Genomic DNA, 16,193 nt, shown 5'->3' on the forward strand with positions numbered 1-16,193 from the left:
GTCATGTCTGTTTGTCAGGTGTGGAGAGCTTTTCTCTTCTTGTCGATGAGGTTTTGGATGGTATGGTTGTTCTCGGCGAACCAGTCTTGGGAGTCTCCTGGTCTTGTAGCCGATGGTTTTTTCACAATGTGAGATGATGGTTGTCTTCAGTTCTTTCCAGTTTTCAACCACTCCATTAGGAAGGACACTTGAGGTTTTGGACAAGACACTGTTGGAAGTTCACGAGCATGCTTGGCGCTCAACGCTGATCTTTTTTCTGAGCTATTTCTTGATCTTCCACTGTTTCTGGTGGAGTTTGATGGATATAAATAAGAAATAATGGAGCTTACGAGAAAATTGCTGCCACAGTTGTGGAAATTTTTTATCTGTATATAGATTGGATGCAGCTTTGGCAAAAGAAGCCTGCAGGATGAGTTAATTGCATATTTGGGGAAGTTCCTTGGAACCAACTTGGGAACAGGCTATTATTGCCATGTTAATGTAAGCCTACTTGTGACAATAATAAAGATTATTATTTTAGACCAGGCAATGTATAATTAGACAGGATTAATCAATGACCTCATAAAGGTCATTGGCAAGAACGATCATAACAGGATAGATTCTGAGTAACTTGGGTCTGAAGCTGTGCCTGAAATCTAAACAAAGGCAATTCCATATCCAATGATATGAAGACACAGTTGGCTAAAGTGGAATTAGAAAATAGCTTTAACGGTAACATGGTAGAGAAGAAGTAGCAGCCATTTAAGGAGCTATTCCATAACTATCAGCAAAGATGAATTCCATTGAGAAAGACACTACAAGTAGGATACATCATTAGTGGCTAACCAAAGTTAAGGGTGGTATCAAATTGAAAGACAAGGGGCGTGGTTTAATGGAAAATTTTCTAAATTTCTAAGTGTGGAACCGGGCGAGTTTCCTGACACCCGGTCTGGCGAGGCCATCACCGCTATAAAACTTTAATTGGACCACTTAACAAGTCCCCACAGGCTTCACACCGCAAATGACTGTCCTGATGATCGCCGCGACTGCACTCGCCAGCCCCCTGCGAACAAGGGAGAGCAGCACTTAAACCGCTCCTGCACAGCTGACCTCACACAGCTCGCAGCCATGCCACCGATGAGACTGGCCCCACATGCCCCGTTTCCCCATGTTCTCGGAGGGTCAGTCTCCCATGAGAACACCTTGGAGGGGAGCTCCGAGGAGGCCACCGTATTCGCGGCACAGCTGTTATCCCCACCCTCCACCAATGCAGGGACACACTTTAATGGGAGACAGTAGTGGACAGGCTTCTGGGGCACAATCTGGTGAGCACCACACAGCTGCTGATGCACATCAGGTGGAGGGAGGAACGCTGAAGAGGGATAGCAGTCGGAGGTCTGCTGGATCCCAGGACCCAACTGGGTCACAATCAGAAGCTGAGCCTCTGGACAGGTTTACCCGGAGCAGATGCAGATGCTAGGGTGCAGCTGTGATGTTCAGAGGGGGATGTCAGTGACAGATTCATAGCCGACTGGAGTCGTCCCAGGGGCTATGGGGGCAGGAGATGGCACCAGCAATGGTGGCACTAAGGCCAAAACTACTAGGTTAACGACCACAGTGGAGAGCCTGGTGCACGACGTCAGCGGCATTAGTGGAAGTGTCCCAAGGCATGGTTCAGTCAATGACAGCCATGGTAGAGCGCATCGACAGCATGTCCCAGTCGCAGGGCACGTGACCCAGTAGCAGATCGACCTTGATGAGGCGCTAGCGGAGCAAGTCACAGTCTCAGGTGGGCATTGCCAAGACACTCCAGAGCATGTCCCGGTCACAGGGGAGGTGTCCCAGTCTCAGGTGGCATTGCTGAGGCACTACGGAGCATATCCCAGTCACTGAGGGGCATCGCCATGGGCGTCAACACTGTGCTGCACACATAGGGGACCGCCAGGGCTGGCAGAGCCAGATGACAGGGGCAGCCAGGCTCCATCCAGCTGCCCCTCTGTCCCAAGGTGAACCCCAGGGCCCTATAGGCACTGACCAGGAGGATTTTGGCAGGAAGAATAGAAAAGCAGTATATTGTTTAAATGGAGAAAGACTGCAGAATGCTGTAGTACAAATTGTACATGAATCACAGAAGTTAGCATACAGGTACAGCACGTAATTAGGAAGGCAAATGGAATGTTGTCCTTTATTGCAAGGAAGGTGAAGTCTCAAAAAGAAATGTTTTGCGACAACTGTAAGGGGCACCAGCGAGACCACACTTGGAGTACGGTGTACAATTTTAGTCTCCTAAGCAAGGACTGATATACATCCTTTGGAAGCAGCTCACAGACGATTCACCTGGCTTATTTCTGGGATAAAGGGGTTGTTTTAGGAGTAAACATTGAACAGATTGGGCCTATATTCATTGGAGTTTAAAAGAACAAGAGGTGAGCTAACATAAGATTCTGCGGGGACTTAATAGGATAGGTGAAGATGTTTCCTCTCCTAGGAGAAATCTAGAAACAAGGGCAAAGTTTCAAAATAAGGGGTACCCCATTTAAGACAGAGATGGGGAGGAATTTCTTCTGAGGGTTTTTTAAAATAAATTTAAGAGCACTCAATTCTTTTTTTTCTCCCAATTAAGGGGCTTCTAATTAAGGGACAATTTAGCGTGGCCAATTCACCTGCACATGCTTTCAGGTTGTGGGGGTGAGACCCATGCAGACACGGGGAGAATGTGCAAACTCCCTTTGGCAGTGACCCGGGGCCAGGATCGAACCCGGGTCTTCAACGCCGTGAGGCAACAGTGCTAACCACTGCACCGCCTTTCTCGGAGGGTTATTGGTCTTTGGAATTCTCTGCCAGAGTGCAGTCGGGGATGGGTCATTTAATATATTGAAGGCCGAGCAAGACATTTTTGATTGACAAGGAAGTTAAAGATTATGGTGTACAGGCGGGAAAGTGGAGTTAAGGCCACAATTAAATTAATCATATCGAACGGCAGATCCACTTCTGCTTATATTTCTTTATTTAAAGTACCCAATTCTTTTCTTCCCCCCCCCCCCCAATTAAGGGGCAATTTAGCGTGGCCAATCCACCTGCCCTGCACATCTTTGGGTTGTTGTAGGGGTGAGACCCACACAGACACGAAGAACGGGCAAACCCCACACAGACAGTGGCCCAGGGCCGGGATCAAACACGGATCCTCGGCTCCATGAGGCAGCAGTGCTAACCATTGCACCACAGTGCAGCCCCTGCTTCTATTTCTTATAAAGTCATTAAGTACCTAAAAGCAGCCTTACCATACAACCTGTAGACATTACTCTGAAGGCTCTGAAGCAGCTCTTTGTTTGAACGGGCAGCTGCCACATGTATCACATCAATAAGTTGTGCTGAGAGAAGTGGATTCCTTGAACCAAGCTGAGCCAACTGTAATGGCAGCCAAGCTAGCCAACGAGACAGCACTTTACTTCTGCCCAACGAGAGAAAAACACATAAGCAATCAACAGAAAACCATCAGTTAATAAACAGTGGTGATTGGTGTACTAGTGCTGTAAGGTACCTGCCCAAAACAGGGGTCTTCCAAACCACAGAATTAAATAGAATGCATTATCAAACTTTCCATTATCGGCTAGCAAGCATTCATAGTTTTCACATCAGCGACTTTTTATTTTTAATGTGAAATTCATTAAAACTCCCATCTTCAAAGCATGCAACACTGCTTCAACACCACAAAAAGTAAGGAGTTACTTCAAATACATTTTTTTTTTTAAATTGCTGGTGCTCCTGTGCCATTCCAATCAACCTGCACAAACAGACAGACTATGATGGGGGAAAGAGTGTAGCTAGGGGTACTCATCAGCATATCTGCATCGATGGATATTGCTTTTCCAGAGCATTAGTCAACACCCAGTAGAAGCTTAGAATGTACATACAAATGTACTAATCTTCCAAAGTACTTGCCCATAAAGTTTCATTTGCATTTAATGTTATTGAAGCTACAGCATAACACTACCTGCATAATAAATATCAAAAGTAGCATCCCATTAACAAAACTAAGTAATCATACAACCAATAGGTCAGAACAAACACGTGTCATCTTATCACATACAGCTGAGAATGGCTATGGTCAAGTCAAGGAACTAACGAAAGAGGAGGTTCAATCATGGCAAAACTAGCATGGATGGAAGAGACCAAGGCTAAATCTTCAGCAACTGTATTCAGACAAAAATAGTCAAATGGATGTTACTACTTCTTCCTGATGATTCAGCCATCATAGATGCCAGTGTCCAGCCAGCCAATGTATGTCTCCCCAAGTGATTTTAAGAGAAGCAGCTGAATAAGGTGGGCAGGAGCAGGAGGCCAAACACAACTATGGGCCCAGACAATATCCCAGATCTGCAAAACTAGCTACACTAATGCCAAAATATTCGAACGCAGCGAAGAATAATTAAAAATAACTTAATTGAATTCTAAACTAGCCAATTACCATCATACCACCCTACATCCATCCACATTGTGCACCAAGCAACACCCACTAACTGACACAAAGTTTGGTTTCACCAAACTGAGATTTTTTAAAGTAAATTTAGAGTACCCAATCTTCTTTTCCAATTGAAGGGTTATTTAGTGTGGCCAATCCACCTAACCTGCACATCTTTGGATTGTGGGGTGAAACCCACGCAGACACGGGGAGAATGCGCAAACTCCACACAGACAGTGACCCAGGGCTGGGATCCGAACCCGGGTCCTCAGCTACGTAGGCAGCAGTGTTAACCACTGTGCTACGAGCCATCTCACCAGACTGAGTTGGCCATAAACCACCTCTATTCACAATTCGTCTAACAATGAAGCTGAACATGCCAAACTAAATAGGATTTGAACAATATGTAGTATTGGGTTGACAAATGGAAGATAACCTTTGATGGGGAAAATACGAGCTACTCCCAACTGTCTTGAATTTGACCTTCCATTCATAATTTTCTACTTTCAAAATGTTAACAAATACATGATAATTAAGCAGCAATTAGGTGCCATTTATTTCAAACTTCAAGGGAAAATGAGGAAAAAACAAACTGAGTTTATAGAACACAAACAAAGTTATAACAGGGTCGTAATCAGTGCATTGTCTTTATCTCTCCACAGGCACTATTTAAAAATCATTCAATATATATTTGATCGAAGTGAAGCTTTTGCCATCTTTTATTCAAATAATTTTGAAAAACAACTGCAAGGACTTATTTCTTGATGATTACCTAGAAATCTGTAGATTGGATGATGTTTTCTCTCTCAGATAAAGACCACTAAAGAAATTAAGCAACATGGTGCGAACTGAAAGAGAAAGACCCTGCTGCTGGTATTGTGCATAAACTGCCCTCAGCAATTCCTCTGTGGAACCTGAAAACAAATATGAGAAAATAAGTAAAACTCCCAACTCTCCCACAAATTAATCACTTCTTTCAGCCAAGACAATAAGCACGGCAAATAGTCTCAGTGATCCTGGATCAGAGAGTAAAAGAAAGCACCCACGATGATCCAATTACTTCTGTGCAACTGTATTTATATGCAGTGAGGACAGGATGAAGCTGCAAGTAATGGCCACAGAGCTGAATATCCTGTCAATACCACTTTTGGTTTGCACATGAAGGATTGCCATTTGGGCAAGGTAACCCAATATTCATACAGGAAGGGCAGCATGTAGCATAGTGGATAGCAGTGGGACTGCGGCACTGAGGACCCGGGTTTGAATCCCGGCCCTGGGTCACTGTCCGTGTGGTGTTTGCACACTCTCCCCATGTCTGCGTGGGTTTCACCCCCACAACCCAGATGTGCAGGTTAGGTGGATTGGCCACGCTAAATTGCCCCTTAATTGGAAAAAAAAAATTATATATATATTTATTTTAATATTCATACAGGAGAAATTAAAACTGAAGAATAAAAAAAACATCCCTCCCCTTTCTTAATATTTCACCTCAAATATATTTAGAATGCTTAAAAATGCTCCTGTTAATCGGAAGACACAGTGGTTAGCACTGCTGCTCACAGCACTGGGGACCCAGGTTCAATTTCAGCTTTGGGTGACTGTCTGTGTGGAGGTCAGACTTTTTCCCAGTGTCTGCGTGGGTTTCCCCCGGGTGCTTTGGTTTCCTCCCACAGTCCAAAGATGTACAGGTATGGTGGATTAGCAATGCTATGCTGTCTTTTAGTGTCCAAAGACGTGGGGTTGTGAAGATAGGGTGGGGGATTGAGCATATAAATGATTTGGAAGACAATGTAGCTGGTCTGATTAGTAAGTTTGCAGACAAGTTGCAGATAGTGAAGAGGATTGTCAGAGGATACAGCAGGATATAAACTGGTTGGAGACTTGGGCGATGAAATGGCAGATGGAGTTGAATCTGGACACGTGTGAAGTAATGCACTTTGGAAGGTCCAATGCTTGTAGGAATTATGCAATAAATGGTAGAACGCTTGTGAGTACTGACAGGCAGAGAGATCTGGGCGTGCATGTCCACCGATCACTGAAAAAGTGGCAACGCATGTGGATAAGGTGCTCAAGAAGGCTACGGCATGCTGGCCTTCATCGGTCGGGGCATTGAATATAAAAATTGGCAAGTCATGTTGTAGCTGTACAGGACCTTAGTTAGGCCTCATTTGGAATCTGGTGTACAATTCTGGTCACCACACTACCAGAAGGATGTGGATGCTTTAGAGAGGGTACAGAAGCGGTTTACTACGCTGTTGCCTGGTATGGAGGGCAATAGCTATGAGGAGAGGTTAGATAAACTTGGTCTGTTCTCAATGGAACGACGGAGGTTGAGAGGCGACCTGATAGAGGTCTACAAGGCTATGAGTGGCATGGACAGAGTGGATAGTCTGATGCTCTTTCCTCAGGTATGAGAGTCAAGTACTAGCGGACATAGGTTTAAGGTGTGTGGGGAAAAGTTCAGAACAGATGTGCGAGGCAAGTTTTTTTTTAATATACAGAGGGTGGTAAATATATGGAACGCGCTGCCTGGGGAGGTGGTGGGAACAGGTACGATAGTGGCATTTAAGGGACATCTAGACAATTATATGAATAGGGTGGGAATGGAAGGATACGGACTCCGTAAGTGCAGGCGGTTTTAGTTTAGGCAGGTACCATGGTCGACGTGGGCTTGGAGCGCCCAAGGGCCTGTTCCTGTGCTGTATTGTTCTTTGTTAGCTAGGGACACTCTTTCAGAGGGTCAGTGCTGACTCGATGGGCCGAATGGCCGCCATCTGTCCTGTAGAGATTCTGTGGATATACATGCAGAAATTCTTGTCGCAATTTTAGTGCTCTATAACTTCCAGGTATCAAACTAGCAACAAATAAACATACAGGACCTTATTATGTTTGAAACTACACTCTGATAAACAAGTTTTCAGGAACCAACTTGTTTTATGGATAATATGCCTTAGCCAATGTGTCACCCATCCCTAATTCACAACCATTGCATTGCTTCATTATGCAAGATTTTATCAATTCCATTAATTGATGAATTTTACAACACGCATCTTTTTTACTATTTCATCTCACCTCTGTTGCACTGTACAAGTACAAGCCTCCGCACCAACATCAGCATCCCATTCAGTTGCTGAGACGTTAATTTCCTGCCATCCGATAAGCTTTCTGTCACAAATTTTCGTATTTGCTCTAACCAGTCAGTATCCAGATGGACAGTTAAAGCATTGGTGAGTGACACCATAACCTGACACAAAGCAAGGTTCAATGCAAGAGGATGGTCTGCATTGCTCATGAATGCTGCTGCTCGTTTGTCCCTGAAAATAAATGAAGAAAATATAAGATGGCTGTCTCCTGGTAAGACTAGATAAAAATATGATAAACTAAAATTTCTTAACGCATCTTCCAGGTGTCAAATTATTTTATCAGATACAGCTAATCTTCTGATAGCACAATCATCATCAATTACTAACAAAAGTTGTCGTGCTTAAATAATAGGAAAGGTGGCACAGTGGCTAGCACTGCTGCCTCAAAGCGTAGAGGACCCAGGTTCGATCCTGGCCCCGGTTCACTGTCCGTGTGGAGTTTGCACATTCCCCCCGTTATAACTGCAGGGTAGGTGGATTTGCTACGCTAAATTAGCCCTTAATTGGAAAGAGAAGAATTGGGCACTTTAATTTTTAAAAAATTTTAGTAAATAAAAATAGGATGGTGGTTTTAAAAACAGAAAGGGTTTACTGAAATAATCACCGAAGATAGTTCAGTTGCTGGATATAGTGTTTATTCACTTATTTCCCCTTTCTTTTATTTTGCTGTTGCACTTTTGATCTATGGATGATTAATGGGCCTGTGACTTTAAGGTAAGAAGCCTGTAACTTTAATTCAAAGAAGAATCCGGAAGGGTGTGCTGGTTTAAACTTGTAATTATAGACTGGCCGGTATCAGTGAGGACCCGGTTTGATTGATTTGGCTGATGGGCAATGAATGGGCCCAGGGAGCTATGCTCTGCCCAGTACCAAATGGTGATTGGATCTGGTCCCAATGATGTTTTTCAGAGTCCCAAGGCTTGAGTTTGGTTTCAGTTTTGATTCTGGCAGCCTGGTGAAGAGATCCACCTAACTCTCTACAAAAAGATCCAACTAATTCTCTCCAGAAGGCCTCTGTGAGGGCGGACTCTCCCTTCAGCAAGTCTGGGTACCATCCTCTTGGGACTGCAGAGACCTGAAGTCAAACCACAGTTCGATGTGAAATAAAGTGTCTCTCCAAAAAGACAAGAGGCCTGAAAACGAACCTCAAGTTGAAGGCCCAGTTTGATGAGAAATAAGGTGTCTCTCGAGAAAGCCTGCTTCATGTGAGTACTATATTTTCTAACCTACAGGAACCCTGAATGAATGACTCGACAAAGATGACCATTGCCAGCTTTAAACCAGAGACTTTAATCAGCAAGCTTGCTGTGAAGAAAGTGTGCTAAAGAACCACCATCTGAAGCAATGACTCTTATCTTTTGACCTACATCCTTTTTTTTTTTTACACCTTTCCATCCCTCTGTTTGTCTGTCTTGTGCGTGTGGGTAAGCGGGTGGGACAATTAAAAATGGGTAGTAGGTTTTAGCTTGTCGATAACCAATTGTATTTACCGCATATTTCATGATAGTCCTCGTTATAAATAAACAGTAATCGTATTTACATTTACAAATCTGGTGACTGTAATTATTGGGCAGCCAAGGGCCAAAGACTTTGGGTATTTTTTATAAGAATTATTGGTTAATTCACTAGTGTTTATTCACTTATTCCACGGCACATGGGGCTGGAATTGATTGCGCACTAGCCCAGAATGTCATAGAGACATAGGATTTACAGTGCAGGAGTCCATTCGGCCCATCGAGTCTGCACCAGCCCTTACAAAGAGCACCCTACTGAAGCCCAAGTATCTCCCCTATCCCGGTAACGCCCACTTAACACGTTTTGGACACTAAGGGCAATTTAGCATGGCGAATCCATCTAACCTGCACATCTTTGGACTGTGGGAGGAAGCCAGAGCACCCGGAGGAAACCCATACAGACACGGGGAGACCGCACAGACAGTGACCCAGCGGGAATCGACCTGGGACCCTGGAGCTGTGAAGCAACTGTGCTAACTACTATGCTACCATGCTGCCCTTCACAACAATAGGGTTACGCTTGTAAATATGTACTCGCTTACATGACGCAGTTGGGTGCTTCACCCCCGCTGAAAAGTGTATTTTCCTTTTATGAAATTCTAATTTGCATTAAAGTGTCTAATTACCACAAAAACCACATAGCAGCCTTAAAATCGGCCTCATTAAAAATTATGACGACTCTTGGAATAGAAATTGCAATTCAATACTGTTCGAATCCACATTATGAGTAAAGATGAATCCACGTTTAAATATAATTTTTTTATTCATTCATGGAATGAGAATCACTGGGAAGGTCAGCACTTGTTGCCAATCCCCAATTGCCCTGGAGAAGGCAGTGGTGATCCACCTTCTTGAACAATTGTAGTTCATCTACTGAAATGACACATGCTATGCTTTGTGGATGAGAGGTTTTTGACCCACTGCCAGTAAAGGAAGGACATTATTGCTCCAAGGCAGGTTGGCATGACTTAAGACGATAAGACATAGGAGCAGACAACAATTCGGTCCATCGAGTCTGTTCCGCCAGTCAATGAGATCATGTCTGATCTGATAATCGTCAACTCCACTTTCCCACTTTATCCTCACAACCCTTGATTATCTCTGACTGATAAAATCTGTCCATCTCAGCCATGAACATACTTAATGATCCAACCTCTGCAGCTCTCTGCGATAATGAATTCCACAGATTCACTACCCTCAGAAGAAATCCCTCCTCATTTCTGTCTTAAATGGGTGCCCCCTTACCCAGAGATTCTGCCCTCTGGTCCTGGGTTCTCCCTCAGGGGAAACGGTGGCACTGCTGCCTCACAGCACCAGGTGCGATTCCGGCCTCAAGTGACTGTGTGGAGTTTGCACGTTCTCCCAGTGTATGCATGGATTTCCTCCGGGTACTCAGGTTTCCTCCCACAGTCCAAAGATCGGCAGGTTAGGTGGATTGACCATGCTAAAATTGTCCCTTCGTGTTCAAAGATGTGCAGGTTAGGTGGGGTTACAAGGATAGGGTGGGGGAGTGAACCTAGGTAGGGTGCTCTTTCAGAGGGTCGATACGCTGAATGGTCTTCTGCACTGCAGGGATTCAATGAAACCTCTCAGCATCTACCCTGTCAAGCCCCCTGAGATACCTACATGTCTCAGTCTCTCATTCTTCCAAACTCCAGTGAGCACAGACCCTATCTACTCAATATCTCCTGGAAAATCCCTCCATACCCAGGATCAACTTTGTGAACCTCCTCGGATTGTCTCCAATGCCAGTGTATTTTTCATTAGCTAAGGGGACCAAACTGTTTACACTATTCCAGGTGTGGTCTAACTTATTGCCTTGTTTCGTTTTAACTACACTTCCCTGTTTTTATACTCCATTCCCTTCGAAATAAAGGCCAACATTCAATTTGCCTTCCCTATTACCTGAACTTCCATGGTAGCTTTTTGTGATTTATGCAAGAAGACTCCTTCAGTGGAGGGAAACTTGCAGGTGGTGGTGTTCCCAAATCTGCTACCCTTCTTTAGATGGCACAGACATGTTTGGAAGATGCTGTTGAAGAAAGCTTGACAAGTTGCTACAGTCTATCTTGCATACGGTTCACACTGCTGCCACTGTGCGCTGGCTGTTGAGGATGTGAATGCTTCATAGGTTGGATGGGGTGCCAATCGAGCTGCTTTACTTTGGATGGTAGCAAGCTTCTTTAGCATTGTTGAGATTCCACTCATGAAAGCAAGTGAAGAGTATTTCATCATACCACTGACTTATGCCTTGTAAATGGTGAACAGGGCTTTGGGGAAACAGGAGGCGAGTTATTCCCCAAAAGATTCCCAGTCTCTGACCTGTTTTTATAACCACAGTACTTATATGGTTGGTCGAGTTCAGTTTCTGGTCAATGCTAAACCCCAGGATGTTGATGGTGGGGAATTCAGCAATGGTAATGCCACTGAATGTCAAGTGGAGATGGTTAGATTTTCTCTTGTTGGAGAGGGCAATAGCCTGGCACTTGTGCAGCGCAAATGTTACTTGCCACTTGTCAGCCCATGTCCGAATGCTGTCTCGGTCTTGCTGCATTTGAACACGGACTGTTCCAACACACAAGTCACACATGGTACTTAACAATGCAATCATCAGCAAACATCCTCACTTCTGACCTATGGTAAAGGAAAGGTAATTGCTAAAGTAGCTGAAGATGGCTAAGTCGAGAACAATACCCTGAGAAACTTGCAGCAATGTCCTAGATGAAGATGACTGGTCTCCAACAATTACAACGGTTTTCCTGTGCTAGGTATGACTTTGAGAGTCGAGTTCAACTTCAATTTTGCCACGGCTCCTTGATGCTCAGTCAAAAGTTGGCATGATGTCAAGGACAGGTGCTCTTGCCCTACCGCTTGAATTTAGCATTGTTGTCTATGTTTGGGTAAAGGCAGTAATGAAGTCTAGAGCTTATGGCCGTGGCAGAATCTAACCTGGCAGTGAGCAGATTGTTGCTGTGTATGTTGCTGCCACTTGGCAGCACTGTCAACACTTCCTTCCATTAACTTGCAGATAATTGACTTCCGGGCGCGGCGATGACCAGCTGAGTCGCACGTTTCGGCAGCTCCCGGTGAAACGGACTTTTGGGCTCTTGATAGGAGCCCCAACGGCAATTTTGACGGCTAAAAACACTGTGCGGTAAACCAGAAGGGAATCCCCCCTGGATACGGATGAAAAAAGGAGAAAGTGGCCGGATTGCAGTGGATCCTTTAGAACAGCGGCAAGGAAGGCAAGCAAAAACCAAGATGGCGTCGGAAGGTGGCAGTTTAACATGGAGCCCAGAACAACAAGAGTTCTTGAAATGCTGTGTGGAAGAGCTCAAAAAGGAAATGAAGAAAGAGCTGTTGGCCCCGATACTACAGGCGATCGAAGGGCTAAAGGAGGAACAAAGGACCCAGGAGCGGGAGCTTTGGGTCGTGAAGGCAAAGGCAGCCGAGAATGAGGACGATATACAGGGCTTGGTGGTGAAGACGGAGACGCATGAGGCACATCAGAAACGATGTGTGGAAAGGTTGGAGGCACTGGAGAACAACGCAAGGAGGAACAACCTGAGGATTCTTGGTCTTCCTGAAGGTGTGGAGGGAGCGGACGTCGGGGCATATGTGAGCACGACGCTGCACTCGTTAATGGGAGCGGAGGCCCCGGCGGGTCCGTTGGAGGTGGAGGGAGCATACCGAGTGATGGCGCGAGGGCCGAGAGCAGGAGAAATTCCCAGAGCCATAGTGGTGAGATTCCTCCGTTTTAAAGATAGAGAAATGGTCCTTAGATGGGCAAAGAAAACTCGGAGCAGTAAATGGGAGAACGCGGTGATCCGCGTTTATCAAGACTGGAGTGCGGAGGTGCGAGAAGGAGGGCGAGCTTTAATCGGGCCAAGGCGGTGCTTCATAAAAAGATAAAATTTGGAATGCTGCAACCGGCAAGACTGTGGGTCACATATCGAGGAAGGCACCACTACTTTGAGACGGCGGATGAAGCGTGGACTTTTATTGTGGAAGAAAAACTGGAATGAGCGGGTTATTAAAATGAACGTTTGAACAAAGTGGTGGGGCGAATGTGGGGGGCGAAGAGGGGGGTTAAAAAGGGGGGGAAAGAGGAGTTTTATGTATTAATCCTGCGATGTGGTAACTTTTCTCTCTTCCACAGGTGGTGATGGGTGGAGGAGGGGAGGTGGAGGAGATGGGGCGTTGGCCATTGGGGGCGGGGCCAAGGGAGAAGCGCGGGCTTGGTTCCCGCGCTATGATAATCATGGCGGGAATAGAGAAGCAGGAAGGAGGGGGCGACGCACGGTGCGAGCCGAGGTCACGGGGGGAAGCCGAGGTCGGCCAGAGTTTGCTGACTTCTGGGAGCAACATGGGGGGGAGTAATTACGCTGGCGGGGGATCTAGCGGGGGGTGGGAGGGGGGAATTACTGGGTTGCTGCTGCTGGGGAGAGGGGGGAGCTGGCATGGGGTGGGATGGGCGGGGGGGCACCGCCTGGGGGGGGACACAGCTGTGTGGGAACCGGGTGAGGAGCTGGAAAAAGGGGATGGCTAATCGACAAGGGGGGGGTAGGAAGCCCCCCAACCCGGCTGATCACGTGGAACGTGAGAGGGCTGAACGGGCCGATAAAGAGGGCACGGGTACTCGCACGCTTTAAGAAACTTAAGCCAGATGTGGTTATGTTACAGGAAACGAACCTGAAACTGATAGACCAGGTTAGGCTACGCAAAGGATGGGTGGGGCAGGTGTTCCATTCGGGGCTAGATGCGAAAAACAGGGGGTGGCTATATTAGTGGGGAAGCGGGTAATGTTCGAGGCAAAGACTAGAGTGGCGGATAACGGGGGCAGATACGTGATGGTGAGTGGCAAACTACAGGGGGAGACGGTGGTTTTGGTAAACGTATATGCCCCGAACTGGGATGATGCCAATTTTATGAGGCGGATGCTAGGACGCATTCCGGACCTAGAGATGGGAAAGCTGATAATGGGGGGAGATTTTAATACGGTGTTGGAACCAGGGCTGGATAGGTCGAAGTCCAGGACTGGAAGGAGGCCGGCAGCAGCCAAGGTACTTAAAGATTTTATGGAGCAGATGGGAGGTGTAGACCCGTGGAGATTTGGCAGACCTAGGAGTAAGGAGTTCTCGTTTTTCTCCTATGTCCATAAAGTCTACTCGAGAATAGACTTTTTTGTGCTGGGAAGGGCGTTGATCCCGAAGGTGAGGGGAACGGAGTATACGACTATAGCCATTTCGGATCACGCTCCACACTGGGTAGACTTGGAGATAGGGGAGGAAACAGGAGGGCGCCCACCCTGGAGAATGGACATAGGACTAATGGCAGATGAGGGGGTGTGTCTAAGGGTGAGGGGGTGCATTGAAAAGTACTTGGAACTCAATGATAATGGGGAGGTTCAGGTGGGAGTGGTCTGGGAGGCGCTGAAGGCGGTGGTTAGAGGGGAGCTGATATCAATAAGGGTACATAAAGGGAAGCAGGAGAGTAAGGAACGGGAGCGGTTGCTGCAAGAACTTTTGAGGGTGGACAGACAATATGCGGAAGCACCGGAGGAGGGACTGTACAGGGAAAGGCAAAGGCTACATGTAGAATTTGACTTGCTGACTACGGGCACTGCAGAGGCACAATGGAGGAAGGCACAGGGTGTACAGTACGAATATGGGGAGAAGGGGAGAAGGTGAGCAGGTTGCTGGCACACCAATTGAGGAAAGGGGAGCAGCGAGGGAAATAGGGGGAGTGAGGGATGAGGAAGGAGAGATGGAGCGGGGAGCGGAGAGAGTGAATGGAGTGTTCAAGACATTTTATAAAAAATTATATGAAGCTCAACCCCCGGATGGGAGGGAGAGAATGATGGGCTTTTTGGATCGGCTGGAATTTCCCAAGGTGGAAGAGCAGGAAAGGGTGGGACTGGGAGCACAGATCGAGGTAGAAGAAGTGGTGAAAGGAATTAGGAGCATGCAGGCGGGAAAGGCCCCGGGACCGGATGGATTCTCAGTCGAATTCTATAGAAAATATGGGGACTTGCTCGCCCCGGTATTGACGAGGACCTTTAATGAGGCAAAGGAAAGGGGACAACTGCCCCCGACTATGTCTGAAGCAACGATATCGCTTCTCTTAAAGAAGGAAAAGGACCCGCTACAATGCGGGTCCTATAGACCTATTTCCCTCCTAAATGTAGATGCCAAGATCCTGGCCAAGGTAATGGCAATGAGAATAGAGAAATGTGTCCCGGGGGTGGTCCACGAGGACCAAACTGGGTTTGTGAAGGGGAGACAGCTGAACACGAATATACGGAGGCTGTTAGGGGTAATGATGATGGCCCCACCAGAGGGGGAAACGGAGATAGTAGTGGCGATGGATGCCGAGAAAGCATTTGATAGAGCGGAGTGGGATTATTTGTGGGAGGTGTTGAGGAGATTTGGTTTTGGAGAGGGGTATGTTAGATGGGTGCAGCTGTTGTATAGGGCCCCGATGGCGAGCGTGGTCACGAATGGACGGGGATCTGCATATTTTCGGCTCCATAGAGGGACAAGGCAGGGATGCCCTCTGTCCCCATTATTGTTTGCACTGGCGTTTGAGCCCCTGGCGATAGCGTTGAGGGGTTACAAGAAGTGGAGGGGAGTACTTAGAGGAGGAGAAGAACACCGGGTATCTTTGTATGCGGACGATTTGTTACTATATGTGGCAGACCCGGCGGAGGGGATGCCAGAAATAATGCGGATACTTGGGGAGTTTGGGGATTTTTCAGGGTATAAATTGAACATGGGGAAAAGTGAGTTGTTTGTGGTGCATCCAGGGGAGCAGAGTAGAGAAATAGAGGACCTACCGCTGAGGAAGGTAACAAGGGACTTTCGTTACCTGGGGATCCAGATAGCCAAGAATTGGGGCACATTGCATAGGTTAAATTTAACGCGGTTGGTGGAACAAATGGAGGAGGATTTCAAGAGATGGGATATGGTATCCCTGTCACTGGCATGGAGGGTGCAGGCGGTTAAGATGGTGGTCCTCCCGAGATTCCTCTTTGTGTTTCAGTGCCTCCCGGTGGTGATAACGAAGGCTTTTTTTAAAAGGATTGAAAAGAGCATC

General features: G+C 46.5%; 1 protein-coding gene across 1 annotated transcript in view; it reads right to left on the reverse strand.

The window, feature by feature from the left end:
- The window catches only part of tex10 (testis expressed 10), a 180,702-nt gene that overhangs the window by 137,307 nt on the left and 27,202 nt on the right, over positions 1-16,193 (reverse strand). The window contains exons 6-8 of the mRNA XM_072508933.1: positions 7,514-7,755; positions 5,214-5,355; positions 3,261-3,430 (exon numbers count right to left, since the gene is read on the reverse strand). Coding sequence (XP_072365034.1) covers positions 3,261-3,430; positions 5,214-5,355; positions 7,514-7,755 — 554 coding nt within the window. The remainder of the gene's footprint in view (positions 1-3,260; positions 3,431-5,213; positions 5,356-7,513; positions 7,756-16,193) is intronic.

Source organism: Scyliorhinus torazame, chromosome 6 (assembly GCF_047496885.1).
Source record: "Scyliorhinus torazame isolate Kashiwa2021f chromosome 6, sScyTor2.1, whole genome shotgun sequence".
Taxonomy (NCBI): domain Eukaryota; kingdom Metazoa; phylum Chordata; class Chondrichthyes; order Carcharhiniformes; family Scyliorhinidae; genus Scyliorhinus; species Scyliorhinus torazame.